General features: G+C 44.9%; 2 protein-coding genes across 4 annotated transcripts; both read right to left on the reverse strand.

The window, feature by feature from the left end:
- Positions 1-47: 47 nt before the first annotated feature.
- On the reverse strand, positions 48-12508 carry ZNF134 (zinc finger protein 134). Of its 3 annotated transcripts, none has more exons than XR_009864464.1 (4): positions 12282-12508; positions 4701-4797; positions 1989-3926; positions 48-1388 (listed from the first exon to the last, which is right to left on the reverse strand). XR_009864464.1 is itself a non-coding variant. In XM_062177391.1 (4 exons), exons 3-4 carry the CDS (start codon positions 4738-4740, stop codon positions 2683-2685), a joined length of 1284 nt encoding a protein of 427 aa, XP_062033375.1. In that variant the 5' UTR covers positions 4741-4797; positions 8918-9175; positions 12282-12508; the 3' UTR covers positions 48-2682. The 3 variants fall into 3 exon arrangements, 2 of the variants coding, with proteins under 2 accessions (XP_062033375.1, XP_062033374.1); XM_062177391.1 differs by adding an exon at positions 8918-9175 and having other exon boundaries at positions 48-3926; XM_062177390.1 differs by having other exon boundaries at positions 48-3926.
- Positions 12314-18024, reverse strand: LOC133748630 (vomeronasal type-1 receptor 1-like). The gene is made up of 2 exons (XM_062177563.1): positions 17187-18024; positions 12314-12648 (listed from the first exon to the last, which is right to left on the reverse strand). Exons 1-2 carry the CDS (start codon positions 17968-17970, stop codon positions 12314-12316), a joined length of 1119 nt encoding a protein of 372 aa, XP_062033547.1. The 5' UTR covers positions 17971-18024.
- Positions 18025-20696: the final 2672 nt, after the last annotated feature.

The raw sequence follows: 20696 nt of genomic DNA on the forward strand, positions 1-20696 counted from the left end.
AGTGTAATACAAAAAGTTAATGGAAATAAGACATTTATTTTGGAGCAAACATTTTTGAGAACCATGCAGTTTTCATGTACATATTTTCCATGTATTTTCTGAAGACTCTTGCATGTAGTTTTAAAAGGACAGAAAAAGGAAGAGGAAGAAGGAAAGGAAACCCCACCCCCAGTTCTGAAACTTATCTTGGCAAAGTCCATGAAGTATCACAGCCTGGGAATGTCCATGAATCAGTTTTCCCTCTTGTGCTCATAGCTTTGTATCATACTCCTTTTTTAGGAAAGGTAGTTAAGGGTTTTACGGATCAGATTTCTCAGCCACTTTTTATATACAGAATGCTGAAAGCCCTACACTCTTGAATTTCATACTAATCCTCCCTTTAGATCAATGGTGACAGTCTCTATCAGTATGCAACAGGGATTCACCCCACTAGACAGATTTTTTTTCTGCACATTTTTTTTCTCAGAAAATCTTGTACCTATTATTAGCTTTTGCTGATATGACTGAAGGACGTCTTTAAACATACCACATACTCTCAGACCGTACTGAGGGGACCTCAATATGGTCACGGTCTCTCTGAACAGTTGTGTAACAGAATACTATGATCTTTTGATCTGAGATAGTAGGAAAATGTGCAGTCCTACCCTATTTCTTTAGAACATACTTTCCTGACAGTAAATTTTTTATTTTTTATTTTTCCAGTTAGGAGACTGAGAATTTCTCAGTCTTGGGTCTTTTCTGCTTCACAGTACTTTCCTATCTATCACACTTTACTAGAATCCATAAGAAATGGTCAGATTTTTCAATATTCTTGTTTAAATTGTCCTCAGCTAAATATGCAACTCACACATGAATATTTGCTGCTGCAGCTCTCCTTTTAACATTTAAAAATTTGGGGGAAGACTCCAAAAGCCAACTAAGATGAACACAGATAAGTTGTGATGTAGTCATACAAAATACTTAAAACATGAACTATTCATACAACACAAATCTCAATTATGTTGCATGAAAAAGGCAAAAAATATACTTCAGTTACACATACATAAAACTCTAGAAAAGAGAAATTTATCTATGGTGAAGAATAATCAACAGTGGCCTAGAGATTAGGGGATGTTAGAAAGGACACAAAGAGAGATTGAGGGGCTGTAAGTTACAAGTTAACTTTGAGGGCAATGGGTATGTCCAACATCATTGCTAAAACAATGGTTTCACAGATATCTATAGATGTCAAGACTTACTAAACTATACTTTCTGTGCATTATATTCTACACTGATTATACTTCAAAATCTGGTCTCCCACTTCTATTGGAAAACCAGATGATTGGTTATTACCTCTACCATTTCACTCCAGACGCCTTGGGAGGTTAGTCTCTTTCTCTGTAGTAAAACTGGCAAAAAAAAAAAAAAAAAAAAAAAAAATCGGATAAAGTCACCAAGAACACTGGGTGGTCATAAAAGCTACATCTTTAGACCACAATCTTTCTCTACTCACAGCAAAGACATCAGGTACAGATTCCAGGAAGGCATAGGAATCAGGAAACCTACATTGTTTCCAGTACCTGTGATTCTGACAGTGAATGATATAGCATTGGGAACAGAATTTCTGCTCACCCCAATTCCATAAAGCCATAGTGACTAGTGTTTTGACAATGGGCACTTCCCCTAATAGCTTACTGCAGTCTTCCCAATCCCTATAATTCACACTCAGTGTCTCTATCAGTTATGTTTCTCTCCTGGGCACTTTCATTGGTGACCTAAAGAAGGAGCTTCTGTCCTTAGGGAACACAACAACTTAGCAGGTCCTTGGGGACAGCTTCCTCTAAGAAATCATGGGAAACACGGGACATACACTAACAAGACACCCCATCTATGCTGCTCCCAAATATACCGTAGGTTGTAATAAAGCAACATCCTCTTCAAGGTGACGAATGGGCCCACAAATAATTCCAATCCAGGCAAATCAGCCCCAGAAAGATCTGAATTCTTACCTAAGAAGCTAACAAGTCAGCAATGGAGATAAGAGACCTGGACTCAGAACTCTTCTCCCCCAATCCATTGTCCCACTGAGGCACACTGGGAGGCCCCCACAATGCTGTTTTATCTTTCCAGTTGGACAGGGCCTAATTTTGTTTCCAATCACTCCAGTGAAAGAACCCTCAAGATTCTATGTGGCTTATTAAGGCCTTTATTATCACAAACCACAGCAGCATGAGGTAAGTACTTTTCCAGACTGAGTGACTTGGAGGCTGGAAAAAATCCATCCCAAGTATCATGTGAAGTCCTCGTAGAAAGTGTATCTGGTCTGCAAGTCACCAGCAGAACACAGCTCAGGTCCTCTTGGCTGAAGATGGGTCATTTCCACACCTATACCAGAGAGGATGGAATGAGGACCCTTCCCCCCACCCCCACATTGTTCTCAGGTGTCCCATGATTCCTTCCAGGTGTTGGAGACAAAATACAAAGTCTCACCTTCCCTGAGGGTGTGGGAGTGACCTGTGGCTTCAGCCACGGATAATGACAGTGACATTACTCTAGCAAGGAACTTGAGGTCAGAATGTGCAATATAATTCCTGAAGGCTTTCCATGTTACCTGGCACTCATATGGTATCTCTCTCTGCATGGATGTTGACATATATGAGGTTCTACATCTGCTAGAAATGTCCTGCTGTGTTAAAAGCACTCCTAAAGCCTTCCTGCTGTATGAATTTTCTGGTGCCGAATGAGGTGGGAGCTTAAGCTGTAGGCTTTTCCACATTCACTGCACTCATATGGCCTTTCTCCAGTGTGAACCCTTTGATGCCGAACAAGGTGGGAGGTTCTGATGAAGTCTTTCCCACATTTGCTGCATACAAAAGGCCTTTCACCAGTGTGAACTCTCTGATGTGCAATAAAGTCAGAGCTCCGGCTAAAGAATTTCCCACATTCAATGCACTCAAAAGGCTTTGTCTCAGTGTGAATTCTCTGATGCTTAATAAGGGTGTATTTGTGGCCAAAGGACTTCCCACAATCATTGCAATCGTAAGGATTTTCTCCAGTGTGAATACTCTCATGCTGAACAAGTGTGGATTTGTGTCTGAAGACTTTCCCACAATCGCTACACTTGTAAGGCCTTGCTCCATTGTGAACTCTCTGGTGCACAGTTAAATTGGAGTGATGACTGAAGTACTTCCCACACTCGCCACACTTGTAAGGCATTTCTCCAGTATGGATTCTCTTGTGCTGAGTGAGGTTGTCTTTTCGACTGAAGGCTTTCCCACATTCACTGCATTCGTAAGGCCTCTCTCCAGTATGGATCCTCTGGTGCTGCACAAGTGTGGCTTTGCGGCTGAAGGCTTTCCCACACTCACTACACTTGTAAGGCTTTTCTCCACTATGAATTCTCTGGTGCTGGATAAGTGTGTCCTTGCGGCCAAAAGCTTTCCCACACTCACTGCACTGGTAGTGCATTTGTCCTGCATCAAAGGCCTCCCCGCTCCCAGTGCTCCTGGATGTCTTCCTCTTTCTATGAGTGGCCTTTTGCTGGTGAGCACTCAAACTAGCCTGGGATTTCTTCTGTTCCTCATCACATGTGAGAGGCTTCTCTGACAGATGAGGCTCTTCACAAACTCTTCTGTTCTTCACAAAGACGACCTTGCTTTCACCCCTCTGTAAATGTTTCTCTACACTGTAATGCTTCTTGTACTGGTCAAAGTTTGCACTGAACCAGAATTGTCTGCCACATGCCCCACATATGTAAGGTCTCAGCTTGTGGTGTGCTCTCTGGTGTTCATCCAGGCATAAAATATCATTCAAGACAGGGCCACATAAATCACAAGGGTGAGCTATCTGGATGGACGAGCCTGTCTTAGAAGCACTAACACGTGTCACTTCTACAGAAATGTTCTGTGTAGAAGGTGCCTCTTCATCCTTCACTTCTTGTTGACAACCTGAAAGCAGAAAAATACTGGTGATGTACATGCACATATTGACTCTAGGGACAGGGAGGCAACACCTAACAAATGTGTGTCTAGTATACCCAGGATTAAGTCCACGGGGCTTCTGGCAGAATAGGGCTAGGATCAGGTTGAAGATAGATCAGTGGAGCAGTGGATCTGAGGGTCATAAGAAGAATGTCTCATGAGGGACAAAGGGTGTAGGGCAGGGAGGCAGTCTCCAGCTTAATCCTCTGCAAATTACTTTAACCAGGACCTTGGGTGGCTACTGGTACCAGGTGAGCTCTATCAAGAAATGTGCATCCAGGCCCAGGAAAATCTGATTAGAACTGCGTACCTTATGCTCAAGCATTACTTAAAAATATGTGTTCATGGCGCCAGTGCTGTGGTATAGCAGGAAGCTCCTGGCTCCTGGCTTTGGCCTGGCCCAGATTTAGCTGTTGTGGTCATCTGAAGAGTGAACCAGCAGATGGAAGATCTCCTGTCTCTGCCTCTCTGTAAACTTGATTTTCAAATAAATACATCTTTCAAATAAATACACATCTTATGACACATTATCGTAGTCCCATATTGGAGAACACTGCAGAGGGAGCAATAGGGAGACCTCTGGCAGAAAGTCAGAATTGAAATAATAAGGATATTCAGAACAGAGAGAAAGAGACAGAAATAAGGTATGGCCTTCGCATCAATTAATGACAGTATAAGACAGGTTTCTATAACCACTGGAACACAACCCCAAAGTCACACCCTACCCCAGTCCTTACTCACCCGAGCCTGTCCAAGCCCCTTCTGCTGTGGCAAGAGTCATGCCCTCTCAGGCACCCAGAGTTCTTTCCCTTGCTACCACTCAGCAACAAAAGAGAACCTGGAAGACACAAGTCATAAGAAACAGACCGGACAGTGAATGTGAAAGCACTAAACCAGAGTAACCTAGCCATGAAAAATCACAAGAAATACTGTTTGCAGGAGCAGCCTAGTGGGTGTCCCAAGAAGTGACTGTGACAACTAAAATTCATGACACGGAAAGACCCAAGGAAACACCAATTAAAATATGTCCAGAGGGGCCAGTGCTGTGGCATAGCGGGAAAAGCTACCGCCTGCAGTGCTGGCATCCCATATGGACGCCAGTTCGAGTCCTGGCTTCTCCACTTCTGCTCCAGTTCTCTGCTATGGCCTGGGAAAGCAGGAGAAGAGGCCCAAGCCTTTAGGCCCCTGCACCAACGTGGGAGACCTGGAAGAAGCTCCTGGCTCCTGGCTTTGGATTGGCACAGCCATCTGGAGAGTGAACCAGTGGATAGAAGACCTCTCTTTCTCTCTCTCTGCCTCTCTGTAACCCTTTCAAATAAATAAAGAAATTTTTAAAAAAGATTTATTTATTTGAAAGTCAGCGTTACACAGAAAGGAGGAGAGGCAGAGAAAGAGAGAGAGAGAGGTCTTCCATCTGCTGGTTCACTCCCTAATAGGCTGCAACAGCTGGAGCTGCGCCCATCTGAAGCTAGGAGCCAGGAGCTTCCTCTGGGTCTCCCATGCATGTGCAGGGGCCCAAGGACTTGGGCCATATTCCACTGCTTTCCCAGGCCATAGCAGAGAGCTGGATCAGAAGTGGAACAGCCAGGACTTGAACTGGCACTCATATGGGATGCTGGCACTGCAGGCTATACCTGCTATGCCACAGAGCTGGCCCCATAAATAAATGTTAATAAAATAAAGTATGTCCAGAGGTGTCACGAATGTGATATGCCAAGCAGAGTAGGATTCAACAGGCTTACTTCATGGTCCTGACCCCCAAGACCTTCTTGGTAAGGCTTGATAGGTCAGTAGGTGTTGGAGAGCAAGCACAGGGAATGGAGGAGGCAGTACATATAGCTGAATCTTGGCACTCAAAGGATCTATAGGAGGGAATCTGGGAAAAGAGTAGTGCCCATGGTCCAGCTATGGAAAGGAAAAGAGCAACCACCTTAGGAAAAAAAGGAAAAGCAGAGCCCATCCCAGAAAACCACATTTGTGGGGCCTTACCCAGAGAGACCATAAGTGCAAAGTATAGAAAGCATTGTACAGGGGCTGGTGTGCCACTCTAACTCTGCTTTTCAAATAAAAAAAGCATTTTACCATGATACAAGACTGAGTTTTTGTTTTTTTAAGATTTATTTTTTACAAAGAGGCAGAGGCAGAGGGAAGCAGAGAGAAAAAGAGAGGTCTTCCATCCACTGGTGCACTCCCCAAATGACTGCAATGGCCGGAGCTGGGCCAATCCAAAGCCAGGGGCCAGGAACTTCTTCCAGGTCTCCCACACAGATACAGGGGCCCAAGGACTTGGGCCATTTTCTATTGCTTTCCTAGGCCACAGCAGAGAGCTGGATCAGAAGTGGAGCAGCCAGGACTTGAACTGGTACCCCTATGGGATGCCAGCACTGCAGGCAGTGGCTTTTACCCACTATGCCACAGTGCTGCCACAGCCTCTCTGAGTTTCTACAAGGAACCCTAACTCCTCCCAAGAGGAGTACACAAACCTGTGCTCCAGGGCCCAGCATGATGTACAGCTAAGTGCATAGGCAGTCTCTCTCCTCCAGGATTCTTTATAATCTCCACAAATCCACTTTCCTTTTCAATTCCCCAGTTAACATGGGATACCAGGTCCTAGTGTGATTAGTGCCAGCTCTCTCCTTACATTCCATAGTCATTTTGTCCAGCCTAGAATAACAGGCAGCAGGTAGAGAGGCACCGTTCACACTCTGGGTCTCACATATGGGGCCCAATCTCCTGACAGTTCCTCTGGGGGTCCAGTTTATTTCTCCCTTACCAATCTTTTAAAAATATATTTATAACTTCCATCTACTTAAAAGGCAGAGCACCTGTGTGCATGTGAGAGTGTGAGAGAAAAAGAGAAAAGAGAGAGAAACCACTGGTTCCCTCCCCAAATGCTCGCCACAGCAAAGACCGGACCAGGAGTCTGGAACTCCATGGAGTCTCACATATGGGTGGCATGGGCCCCCGGATGCCTAAGTAGGGATGTGGATCAGAAGCTGAGTAACCAGGACTTGTCCCAAGAAGCATTTTTTTGTTTTTTTAATTTGACAGGTAGAGTTATAGACAGTGAGAGAGAGAGAGAGAGAGAGAGAGAAAGGTCTTCCTTCCGTTGGTTCACTCCCCAAATGGCCACTGTGGCTGAAGCTGCGCTGATCTGAAGCCAGGAGCCAGGTGCTTCGTCCTGGTCTCCCATGCAGGTGCAGGGGCCCAAGCACTTGGGCCATCCTCCACTGCCCTCCCGGGCCACAGCAGAGAGCTGGACTGGAAGAGGAGCAACTGGGACTAGAACCCAGCGCCCTTATGGGATGCCGGCACTGAAGGCAGAGGATTAACCAAGTGAGCCACAGCGCCAGCCCCCCAAGCAGCATTTCAACTATTGCTCCACAATGGCCACCCCTCCTACATAAATCTGAACTCACGATGCTCTCAAAATCCCACCATACCAGAGCCCTAGGCCCATGAATGCACACTCTATCTCCATGTGGCTATCACTTTTTATTTTATTTTATTTATTTATTTATTTTTAACAGGCAGAGTGGACAGTGAGAGAGAGAGAGAGAGACAGAGAGAAAGGTCTTCCTTTGCCGTTGGTTCACCCTCCAATGGCCGCCACGGTAGCACGCTGCAGCCTTGGCCACAGCAGAGAGCTGGCCTGGAAGAGGGGCAACCGGGACAGGATCGGTGCCCCAACCGGGACTAGAACCCGGTGTGCCGGTGCCGCAAGGCGGAGGATTAGCCTAGTGAGCCGCGGTGCCGGCCCGGCTATCACTTTTTAACCCACAACTCTTGTGCATCTATGGAGACCCACAGCTCTGGCCTCCACACATACAAATCTGCACACAGCATTCAAAGAATGCATCCAGGATCACATTCAGCCCCAGTCAATGGCTCAACAGCCCCAGTTGTAATGAACTCAGTTCTTAAATTTTCCTCTCCTGGCTCTATTTTTTGCTACAGTTCAGCACAGAGAACCATATACAAACCTCAGACAAACTTGGCCCTTTTCCACTTTGATGTTATACTGCTAAGGATGCTACATCATTGTCAGTCACAGGTTTCTTTTCAACATATTCAAAGCCCACACTCATTTGGCCTCTACCCCAAGCACAGTGAAAAACTGAAAAACTCCTCAGGTTCCACCAAAGGTCACCAGAGAAGCCTGGGGGCAGATTAAGAGGTTATTTGAATATAAGCAGTTCTGGTCTCACTGCCATCTCACTTGCATGAAGGTACTTCAACAAGTTTGTGCAAAATATAATTAGAAGATGTCTATTTTAGCACAGAAAAAGTTTAAAAACCCATGCAGTTTCTTGTAATATGCATTTTCTATGAACTTTTTGTAGACCCCCCATATGCATGGATCTCAAAATTTTTGCACCAAAATATACTCATCTTTTAATTCCATTCTCTACAAACTTTTTGTAGTTTCCTCAACATTCACTTCATTTCCACTTTCTCCCTCGAATACTTTGCCACCTGCCGGACTCTATTTTTTTCCCCCAAAGATTTATTTACTTATTTGAAAGTCAGAGTTACAGAGAAAGGAAGAGACAGAGACAGAGCAAGAAAGATCTTTCATTCATTAGTCCACTCCCCAAATGGTCACAATGGACAGGGCTGGACCAGACTGAAGCCAGGAGTCAGGAGCTTCCTCCAGGTCTCTCCCATGGGTGCAGGGGCTCAAGCACTTCGGCCATCTTCCACTGCTTTCCCAAGCATATTAGCAGAGAGCTGGATCAGAAGTTGGGCAGCTGGCACTTGAACGAGCGCCCATATGTGATGCCAGTGTTACAGCTGGCAGTTTTACCCACTACACAATGCCTGCCCCCAGACTGTAATCTTCCCTCTCCTCCCATTGGCTAAATCCTCCCTTTCCAGTCTCTTACATATGCCTTCTACCACCACTGGAAATGCTACCATGACAAAAAAATTTTCTAATCTGGATACCCAACTCTTACCTGATCCACATACTGGCTGGCACCTTGAGAATGTCTCCAACTTAAATTCCTTCCCTGAACTTCAGACTTCTGTGTTCCCTTGACACCTCCACTTAGGTATTTTGATACCAGATTCAACTTAGCCAAAACTACACTCCCAACTATTAGCTCTGAAAGTTACTTCTATAACCAACTTTGACATCTCAGTTGAGGACTCTTCAATCTTTATGATTTCTCAGCCTCTTCTGCTCACCATCCACATCCAAAAACCCAGTTCTCCTATTTAAAAAAAAAAAAAAACAAAACAAAAAAACAAAAACAAAAACAAAAACACAGAAGTCAGCCACATTTCCCATCTCCACGTCCACCTACTCCTGCCACTAGAGTCAAAGAGTGGCAATAAACTCTTCACTGATCCCCTTCCCTTGTTCTCACCCCCAGAGTATTTTCTTCACTATACAGCCGCAGAAAGCCAAGAGGACGAAAAGTCAGAACACTCTCTTCTTCAGCTTCAAATCTTCCAGGGCTGCTATCACTTCCCCAGAAGAAACCTAGGTCCTCAGGCTACTATTCCTGGACTATATCCCGTCCCTGCTCTCTGACCCCACCAGACATAAAGGAGTCCTGAGATTCCCTGAACACGTCCAGTTCAGCCTCAAGGGAAGCATTTGCTTCCACTCCGTACTTCATGGTCTCACTTGCCAGAAATGAAGACCTACACAATTACATAACAGAATCCAGGACACATGGCTTTTGGGGATCCCTCAACCCCTCAAACCAAATGGCAGACAGAAAAGTAAAGATTTCCAGGACATCACCATTTCCCATACCATGTTGCCCAGCTCACAGGGGTAGAACTGGGACTGGGCTAAGTGAGAGCTGGAGATACTCTACTTACATGCATGTGGTAACCTGGCAGAAAGAGGAAGGCTGGTAGCTGCTGGTCACCACAGTGCATTCTCATGAAATAACCTGTTTCCCTAACTCCTCACTTGGCTTTTGGCAAGGATGATTTTCAGTTGTCTAACTGCAGAAATTTAGGTCTGACCTGTGAGTCAGTGTCCTGACCTTAAAGTGGGGATAACAATGGCAGTTTTAACATCTTGGCAGATGAAGTGCAAATGATGCAAAGGAACTGATGAGTTGTTTTATGTGCTTTTAAGAGAATGTATTTAAGGAAATGTGTTTTGAAGAAACAGTGTTTAAAACTTTCTATTGTAATTCAATACTTAAAGGCAAATTAACAATTCAACCAACAGTTGGTGTAAGTTTCTTATATACAGATGTTCCTTGACTTATGACAGGGTTATGATCCAATAAACCCATAATGAGATGAAACCACTGTAAATCAAAAACGTATTTGATGAGGCCAGTGCTGTGGCATAGTGAGTAAAGCTGCCACCTGCAGCACTAGCACCCCATATGGGTGCCAGTTTGAGTCCCAGCTGCTTTATTTCCAATCCAGCTCCCTACTGATGCTGCTGGGAGCAGTGGAAGATGGACCAAGTACTTGGGCCTCTGTACCCATGTGAGACCTGGAAGAGGCTCCTGGCTCTTGGCTTTGGCCTGGCACAGCCTTGATTGCTGCAGAGTGAACCAGCGGATGGAAGGTCTCTCTCTGCCTCTGCTTCTCTGTGACTCTTTCAAATAAATGAATAAATATTAAAAAAAAAAAAAAGGCATTTGACATAACTATCTACTGAACATCGTATCTTAGCCTACCCTAACTAAAGATGTTCAAAACATTTCACCAGTCTACATTTGGGTAGTCATCTAACAAAAAACTTATTTTATAATAAAGCATTGAACATCTCCTGTAGTTTATTGAATACTACTCTAAAGTGAGAAACACAATGTTTGCATGGGTATGCTTTCGCACCACCATAAATCAAAAAACAATAGTAAGTCAAAGACATTCACTTTTTTTAATGTTTGGTTGCCTATATGTTTGCTAGGTCCTTTTGCCAAACCAGCCTACTTTGAAAATGAACCACCAGTGGTCCTTCATTACAGATGTTCACATCTCTCCTTACCCTACAATAGTCTGTGGAAATGACTGGTTGGGGCTGGGGCTGGGGCTGCTCCACTAAACCAGAATCAAAGGTAGTGCCCATAGGGTGAGAGATCTTTAGCACCCATGTCTAGGAGAGTTAAAAAGAGGTTTGATACTCCTTCACTCACAATCACATCTAATAGCCACGAAATCTCGCTGGTTCTTTTTATTTATTTATATTTTTTAAAGATTAATTAATTTATTTGAAAGGCAGAGTTACAGAGAGGCAGAGAGGGAGGGAGAGAAAGAGAGGTCTTCCATCCATTGGTTCACTCCCCAGCTGGCCCTAACACCAGGAGATGGACAGGAGCTTCTTCCTGGTCTCCCACGTAGGTGCAGGGGCCCAGGGACTTGGGCCATCTTCCACTGCTTTCCCAGGCGGATTAGCAGGGAGCTGAATTGGAAGTGGAGTGGCAGGGACTCAAACCGCGACCATATGGGACGCCAGCACTGCAGGTGGTTTTACCTGCTATGCAGTGCCAGCTTCTGGTTCTGTCTTAAAACCTATCCAGAATCTAATGACACCCCCCCCCCCCCCCCCCGCCCCCGACTTCTAGTCATTGATCTGGTCTGGCTATAACTGCAACACTCCTGGAATTTGTTGTGGCCTCACCAGTCCCCCACTTCCATTCCCTTCATGCACATTTCACGTTTAAGCCTGCTTTCTCTCGTGAAAACACTGAAACACACACACACACACACACACACTATTCGAAAGAGTTACAGAGAGAGAAAAGCAGAGAGGGGTCTTCCACCCCGCGGTCCACTCCCCAAAGTAGTCACCAAGGGCCAGGGCCCAGGCAGGCAGGAGCCAGGAGCCTCGTCTCCCACGTGGGTGCAGGGGCCCAAGCGTGGGACACGTCCGCTGCTTTCCCAGGCCACTGGCAGGGAGCTGGATCCGAAGTGGAGCAGCCGGGACAAGAACCGGTGTCAAAAGTGGCTGCTTTACGCCTCACGTCAGAACTCTGGCCCCTTCACTGCTTTTAAAATCCCTTTTCCTGTCAAGTTTCTCCGCCCTCGAAACGAGGGCGCCCCTCCTCTCACTGTGGCGTCACAGGCCTGACGGCCCCCGCCCACGCTGCGCTGCCGGCAGAGAACCCCGCGTTCCCGACGCTCCCGGCTCAGCCGCACCGCCTTAGCTCCGGCCGGTCCCTTGTGCGCCCAAAACCTGCCCACGCCCCACTGCGATGGCCGCCAGAAAGGCTACCCCAAGAGCATTCCGGTGCTGGACACTAGGGCCTGGGCTGCACTGACCTAAACGGATGCCCCTAGCGCTTTAGGACCCGGAGGTGAGGGTCGGGACGGGTGAGGTTCCAAGAACGCAGCACCTACCTAGGCTCGGTCCATCCCTGAGGCCAGTGCCATCACGGCCTGTGGACAGTACCAAGTGGCGACCCGGCACGGCCGTCACCTGTTGGTGGTGGAGCGGAGGCCTTCGTGGGCGCCGCCACGGCCAAGCCTTTCTGCAGTACAGACAGCGTCAGCTCCTGGGCCTTCTGTCCACTAGGAACCCACCCGACGCCCCAAAAGCGCCGACAATATGTCCACCGCGAAGAAGATGACGGAAGTCCCGCCTTGACGCCGCCCGTTCGCAGGAAGCGCAGAGGCTTCTGGGTAGTGTAGTTCCTGTCGAGTAGCCGGCTTTGGGGATGCGCTGACGCCCCGCCTCCTAGGCGAAGGCCCAACGGTACAGCCTCCCCTGAGAAATGGAGCTCTGAGGGCAGGGCTTCCCCCCGCTTACGGGACCGCGGACTTAAGGTCCTGCTTGGGTGCCCAAAATCCCTGTTGGAGTGCGTGGGTTCCAGTCCCGACTCTGCCTGTTTCTGGCTTCCTGCTAATGGGCACCCTAGGAGACAGCAGCTGATAGCGATAGCTAGCGGCTCAGTAGTTGATTCCTCGTCACCCACCTTGGGAGACCCGGGTTGAGTTGATCTCCCGGCTTCAACCTGGCCCGGCGCTGGCTGCTGCCGGCCATCTGTGGAGTGGAACAGTGACGGGATGATCTTTCTACCATTCAAATACATGAATAATAATAATAATAATAATAATAATAAATGTTAATGGCCCATACCAGCCAGGATCGTGGAAACATATAAAAACGAATTATTTCATGTGGCCCCAAAGGTAAAAAAACAGACCACTTCAAATGTCATTCTGAGGCACTCAGTCCACTCATACTTGGAATAAGAGCAGGACGGAGAGGAGACAAGAAATTCACAGCCAAAGCAGGTTTATTAACAAAGAAAAAAAATAAAATAAAGCTGAGAAAGGCTAACTGCTGGCAGACACCTAGGGCAAACAGGTGGCAGAGGGCCCAGCCCTCCAGCAGGCTGGGTCTTAATAGCTTTGGGGAGGGTAAGGGTCAGGAGTTGGGCTAGTTGTATGGGTTTTGCGCTGGCTTTCCAAACTCAGTGGGCCTCCCTCTCTGTGAGCCAGGTTAGTTGGAGCAGAGTGCAGAGGGTGGGTGGGGAACAGTACAGGGCTTGTTGTTGAGCTGGTTTAAGACCGTAAGGGCAAAGGAGTCAGGGACTGGAACTCCTTCTAGGCAAGGAGCTAAAATGGCTGAGGCTTGTATCTTTGCTCCAATACTTTCTTGGTTCTAAAAATACATGTAAAGGGGCTGGTGCTGTTGTATAGCGAGTAAAGCTGCTGCCTGCCTTGCCGGCATCCCATATGGGCGCCGGTTCAAGGTCCAGCTGCTCCACTTCTGATCCAGCTCTCTGCTATAGCCTGGGAAAGCAGTAGAAGATGGCCCAAGTCCTTGGGCCCTGCACCCAGGTGCAAGACCTGGAGGCAGCTCCTGGCTCCTGGCTCCAGTGCGGCCAACTGGGCAGTGAATCGGCAGATGGAAGACCTCTCTCCCTGCTTCTGCTCTCTGTAACTCTGCCTTTCAAATAAATAAATAATTTTTTTTTAAAAAACACATGTAGAGGGAAGCTTTAATTCAGTTTTGTGAGCATCAACTGGGTCGGAGGTAAAAGAGAACTGTCCATAGAGAAAGCCATGGAATGGAAGAATTGCCTCCAGGCAGTGGCTGTGGGGATGTTGGAGCTCCCAAGTGAACTAATGTGGCATTTTTCTACTGGTTTCTTCAAAGTTTTCCTGACTGGACCATAAAGAGGAAGACATGAGAAGAATTACTGGCTGCCCTGATGCAGATGGTCAAGCAGGCACTTTTATGCTTGAATAGTGAATGGTGGCGTCCAACCAAGAGGGCAACACTCATATCAGAATTGTACTTCCCAGTTCCAAAGAAGACATGCTTATTTTTCTTTCTTTCTTTCTTTTTTTTTTTTTTTTTGATAGGCAGAGTGGACAGTGAGAGAGAGAGAGACAGAGAGAAAGGTCTTCCTTTGCTGTTGGTTCACCCTCCAATGGCCGCTGCGGCCGGCGCGCTGCAGCCGGTGCACCGCGCTGATCCGAAGCCAGGAGCCAGGTGCTTCTCCTGGTCTCCCATGGGGTGCAGGGCCCAAGCACTTGGGCCATCCTCCACTGCACTCCCGGGCCACAGCAGAGAGCTGGCCTGGAAGAGGGGCAACCGGGACAGAATCCGGCGCCCCGACTGGGACTGGAACCTGGTGTGCCAGTGCCGCAGGCAGAGGATTAGCTTATTGAGCCATGGCGCCGGCCGATGCTTATTTTTAAGAATATGCCACCTCTCTGAAAAGGAGAAGGCCGTCACAAATGTTTTTATGTGCCAAGATGGGGTTGACATGGCCCTAACACTGGTAGCATATGTGCAAAGATGCCATCTGAACTCAGAAATAAAGACTTGGAACACCATGACCTCATTTATGAGTTATTTCCTGGGAAATGATTTTTCAAATTGAAAGTTGAGATTATTTATGGTTTTAAAAGAAGGGATGTGTTCTTTTCTGTATTTCTCTTTTTCATTCTGGAACAACAAGCCATAATACTTTAGGTCAATGTTATTCTCATTTTCCCTTAACAAAAACATATTCTTCGTATCTCATTGCCTTATTTATATGAAAAAGAACATAAGAACACATGCTTACTATTCATGGTTATTTCTCCTATTATTTTCAGCTGTTGTGTTTTCATCTATTGATTATGGTCTTTAGCCATTAGTAAACTTTTACAGAGAAAGCCAGGCAGTAGATGACTTTGCATAGTCTGTCACAAAGCAGACTAGAACATTTTTAAGTGACATTTTATGTCACTATTTTATACTTATATACCACTTCACAGTACAGATTCTCAATGTGGCAAAAATAACATTTATTGACAGATTCATGTATCTTTAGCTTCTCTATGCTGTGTAAAAATAAGAGGACAAAATCATATAAAGTTAAGTTCACAAGTGAGTGTTTCACTAGTTTATCTTAGAAACTAATTAGACATTTAATGAATACCTATTACTTAATTTAACTTGTCCTAACTTTAAAGTCACAGTTTACTAAACAGATGTTGAAAACTGTTTCATACAAACATATTATAGCATTAAACAAAGCTAGACATTACCTAAGTTATTTCCTTATTAACTACTTTTGTAGCATATAATTGTTAGACAAGTATGGAAAAAGCAAAAACCAGGTGGGTATTTGGTGCAGTGATTAAGACACTGCTTGGAATATCCACATCTATGTTGTAGTGCCTGGTTCAAGTTTTCTCTTCTGCTCTAGATCCTGCTGATGCACACCCTGGGAGTCAGCAGCTCATGGCTCAATACGTGGGTCCCTGCCACCCACATAGGAGACCTGGATGAAGTTCTGGACACCTGCCTTTGAACTGGTCCAACCCTGGCTGTTGCTGGCAGTTAGGGAGTGAACCATCAGATGGAAGCTCTCTCTCTCTCTCTCTCTCTCTCTCTTCGTCTCTCCTTTCAAATTAAATTATAATAAATAAAATTTAAAAAATGGATTGGGGCCGGTGTTGTGGTATAGCCAGTAAAGCTGCTGCCTGCAATGCTGGCATCCCATATGGGTGTCAGTTCGAGTCCTGGCTGCTCCACTTTTTTTTTTTAAGATTTATTTATTTTATTTGAAATGCAGAGTTACAGAGAGACAGAGGGAGAGAGGGAGAGAGGGAGAGAGAGAGAGAGAAGGAGATCTTTCTATCTGCTAGTTCACTCCCCAGATGGCCACCAACAGCTGGAGCTGGTCTGATCCGAAGCCAGGAGCCAGGGGCTTCTTCTGGGTCTCCCATGGAGGTAGCAGGGGCCCTAGCACTTGGGTCATCTCTGCTGCTTTCCCAGGCCATTAGCAGGGAGTTGGGTAGGAAGTGGAGCATCTGGGACTCCAACCAGCACCCATATGGGATGCTGGCACTGCAGATGGCAGATTAACCTGCTGTGCCACAATGCCAACCCGCTTAACTGGCTTTTATTTGAGATTCTGCAACGGTGCCGCTCTCTGAACAGGTCCACTCTGCAACATGAGCAGACAGCACAGACAGAAAAAAGGAAGTGACCTACAAAAACAGCTTGATTGGTTACAGTTATACATTTGTCTTATTTGGGCACAGTGTGATGAGCATCTGCCTTTTGTGGACATCATTTGATCTGTTGTTAGCCTGTGAGTAGCTGAAGCTCAGCTGCTGTGATTGGCTGAGTTTATGCTTGTATTTAACAGTGACAATGCAGAAGACATACCTGATTTGTTCTTACTAAATCAGCAGTATTAAACTAATATTATTTATCAAACATTTATCTGAATCACGTGCACTTGAAAAGTGTTTGAATTTGTATATATTTCTGGGAATTTTAGAATTATTTAATTTATACAAGCACTCACTTGTCTGTAAGTCAATTTGAATAGGACTCTTTTAAGAGATTTTATAAGTTAATTTGGTAATAGCACCCAGAGGTAAGAAATATGTCTACATAGCATAAACCCATAGACATAAATAAACACACAGACAGATGCTAGTGCCAACCCAACTCAACATATTTCTAGGTCATTTTCTTTCCATTTGAAACACTGTTCACTCATTACACTTGGCCAGTGCAAATAAATCTTTTGTACATTACTTCAGAGTTTAAATCAACAGTGTGTAGAGGGCTGGTGCTGTGGCATAGGCCAGCATCTCACATGGGCACCAGTTTGAGTCCTAGCTATTCCTCTTCCCATCCAACTCTCTGCTGGATGGGAAGTGGAGCAGCTGGGTCTCCAACCTGCACCCATATGGGATGCCAGCACTTCAGCCCAGGGCGTTAACCCGCTGCGTCACAGCACCAGCCTCCCAATGGGCATACTTAGAAAATTATTTTTCCCCAACAGGCAGAACAGAACTGAAACACACGGGTGTCCCTGGCAAGGAGCAAAATGGGGCAGAATGTTGGGAAGCCTGAAGTTGTTAGCATGGAGGTGACCAAGAGCCAGCTACTTGGGTTCACACTCAGGGTTACCAGAAAAGACAGAATGGAAGAGAGAGAATAAAAAGACACAAACAGGCTCACGAGGATCAGGATGGTGCTTGTGGCTCTCACCTCATGTGAAGATCTGGGAGTAAGGCTGCCACTGTGAAGGCGTTGGACTCGCTTTTTGTGCCTGTGCAGGACAAAGACCATGGAGCCACTGGCACAGACCATGAGGGCCACACACACAACATCAGTGAAGGAGAACAAGACCGCGTGTAATATGACCAAATATCTGTCTGGAACAGGTGAATTACAGAACCCATAATCTTTCTCCATACTTATGTTTTTGCTTTTTCTTGGTCCAGTAACAATCATAGCAATAAAGATATTTAATAGGAAATGCAAGATCCAGCAGAGGAAACAGCAAAAGCCAATGTACTTTTGGGATCTAATATTGAGTTCCATCCACTTTGGGATATTGGGGTTGAGCTTAATGGCCTGGAAAACACTGAGGAAGCACGTGGTAGTAAGGGAAACCCCTCTGGCCACTCGGTGTAAGTAAAAGACAAGTTTACATCCAGCATCATCCAGAAAAGATTTTAACCCAAATGTCGCCAATATCTGAGGAATTCCTTTATAAAGAAGAACCAAGTTGTTCGCTATGACTAGGTGGTTGAGAATCAAGTCTGTGGGTTTCAACATGTGCCTTGTGATCAAAGTAAAGCTATAAAGACAGAGAAGTGAGGAGTTTCCAAGGATCCCAGCTCCAGTGTGAATAAGGATAAGGATACCCAAGTCTATGTTAGTAGAAACCATTTCATCAATTTAAGGGGATATTGGTGGGTGACGTTACTTGAACCAGAAGAATCTGAATACAATAGAAAATATGGTTACTCTCATTATACCCCCCCAAAAAAGCTATCTGATCTTATAACAATTTTTCAACTTAATATGAATATTTAGAGCATCACTTTTATGCATGGGAAGCTATTTCTTGCAGGGGCATTTGCAATAACAAAGACTGGAGCCAAACCAATGTCAATGAATGGGAGAGTGAGTGACTGAATCATGGAACATCTTCACGCCAGGCAGCTGTGATGCGTAACGCACTCTCTCTGGTTGTACCTTCAGGACATACTATCAGATGAAAAATAGAAAATGTAAGAATATCGATGCTTTCCTAATAAACAAGCTACAATATTTACCCATTTATTCATGTGAATATGATTGTATTTTTTAAGTAACATATATTTTAAATTTATAAAAATGGATCTGTAGGTGATTGAGAAGAAAGGGTAGGGAAAGTACAGAATTTGACTGCTTTTGATGTACCTTATTTGTGGCTTTGGTTCAAAGTTTTATATATATTTATTTTAACTACAGGGCAACCAAAAGCTTTTAAAACATGTAAACATATAAACAAAATATAAAGAAATAAACCTTAATGAGTGTCAAATTTATGTTCAACCAAAAGAAAATGAAATAATTATATTTTATGTAAAATATTTTGAATATATGTCTATTAATAAATTTGTGAACAAAATAAGAGCAAAGTTTGTAGGATTATATAATGACCCAGTAAAACTAGTATTTTAATTATGAAATTGTATAAACATATAAAATTATATATGCTCTATATTGTGCTGTAATATATTATGTGTTTATTATACATATAGTGCACACATATTCTCTACATACTATTTAATTAAAATGAATATGAGCTTCATGAAGAAATGGATAAAATCATATAAAGGAAGGGGCTCCGGCATTGTGGCATTGCGGTTAAACCACCGCCTGCAATGCCAGAATCCTATATGGGTGCTGGTTCAAGTCCCGGCTGCTCCTCTTCCCATCCAGCTCTCTGCTGTGGCCTGGAAAAGCAGTGGAAGATGACTCAATTGCTTGGGTCCCTGCATCCACATGGGAGACCAGGAAGAAGCTTCTGGCTCCTGGCTTAAGATTGGCCCAACTTCGGCCATTGAAGCCATCTGGGAAGTGAACCAGCAGATGGAAGACCTCTCTCTGTTTTTCTTTCTCTGTCTCTGTCTGTCTGTCTATCTTCCTTTCAGATAAATAAATCATTTTTTAAAAAGTAGACAAAAATAGAAGTAATAGGCTAGGAACATTTTAAAAAAATCATATGTGGGATAGGAGGCACAGAAAATGAATTCATGACTTCTTATTGTACAAGAAAATAATGGAGCCACCAAAAAGCAATGGGGCTACATTAACACAAGGGATTTCAAATGGCAAAGCACTAGATATTTTCATCACCAAATAATTGTAACTAATCAGACATATAAATATGTAAAATATGTTAATAACATTAAGAATCTTCATATTCAGAGAATATAGGGGACCAAATGAACACATTGAAAAATGGAGCTGGCGCCACAGCTTACTTGGCTAATCCTCCACCTGCGGTGCTGGCACCCCTGGTTCTAGTCCCGGTCGGGGTGCCAGATTCACCTGGCTCCTGGCTTCGGATCGGTGCAGCGTGCTGGCCGTAGCTGCCATTTGGGGGATGAACCAATGGAAGGAAGACTTTTCTCTCTGTCTCTCTCTCTCATTGCCTAACTCTGCCTGTCCAAATAAATAAATAAATAAATAAAAGAAAAATGGAAAACAAAAAAGAAAGGATTCAGAATTGTGCCTTTCCCTTTTCTGTAGTTTTCACCTAAAAAAAAAAAAAGAATGGGGAGTGCTGTGGCACAGCAGGTAAAGCCACTGCCTGCAGTGCTGGCATCCCATATGGGCGCCAGTTCGAGTCCTGGCTGCTCCTCTTCCGATCCAGCTCTCTGCTATGGCCTGGGAAAGCATTAGAAGATGGCCCAAGTCCTTGAGCCCCTGCACCAATGTGGGAGACCTGGAAGAAGCTCCTGGCTCCTGGCTTCGATAGGTGCAGCTATGGCTGTTGTGGCCAACTGGGGAGTGAACCATCAGATGGAAGCTCTCTCTCTCTCTTTCGCTCTCACTCTCTCTGCTTCTCCTTCTCTCTCTGTGCAACTCTGACTTTCAAATAAATAAATAAATCTTTAAAAAAAAAGGAAGAAGAATAGACATGGAATATCACCTACACTGAGGCATCCTACAGATGACAAGTCCATGAGGAATATCACAATGGATGGGTTCAGAGGGCAACACAGGAACCTACTGATTTCATTGACTGGACTATGTTTAAAAATCAAGCAAGAAGATATTATGTCTCCTTTTTGTATAGTGAAAAAAGTAGACATAGAATGATTCCACCCAAATGTTGAATCAAAAGATTAGAATTATATGGCACAGAGGATTGTGTGAAAGAACACTGTGAGTAGTCACTAAACCCCATCAGAATGTGATTTGTGCTTGTCTTTATAAAACAAACTTTTGAAGACGAAAGGGGGAGAGTATCCATTGAATATAATGAAAACACATAAGATATCATA

Source organism: Lepus europaeus, chromosome 19, assembly GCF_033115175.1.
Source record: "Lepus europaeus isolate LE1 chromosome 19, mLepTim1.pri, whole genome shotgun sequence".
NCBI lineage: Eukaryota > Metazoa > Chordata > Mammalia > Lagomorpha > Leporidae > Lepus > Lepus europaeus.

Bases quoted from the DNA above. Each gene is read 5' to 3' on its own strand.
- ZNF134 (XM_062177390.1), bottom strand. From the start codon at position 4,740: ATGACTCTTGCCACAGCAGAAGGGGCTTGGACAGGCTCGG. The intron at 3,927-4,700 runs GTGAGTAAGGAC...TTCTGCTTTCAG, and splicing joins AGGGGCTTGGACAGGCTCGG to GTTGTCAACAAGAAGTGAAG.
- LOC133748630 (XM_062177563.1), bottom strand. From the start codon at position 17,970: ATGTTGAAACCCACAGACTTGATTCTCAACCACCTAGTCATAGCGAAC. The intron at 12,649-17,186 runs GTTGGGGAAAAA...TCCATTTCTCAG, and splicing joins GTTTCAGTTCTGTTCTGCCT to GGGAGGCTGTACCGTTGGGC.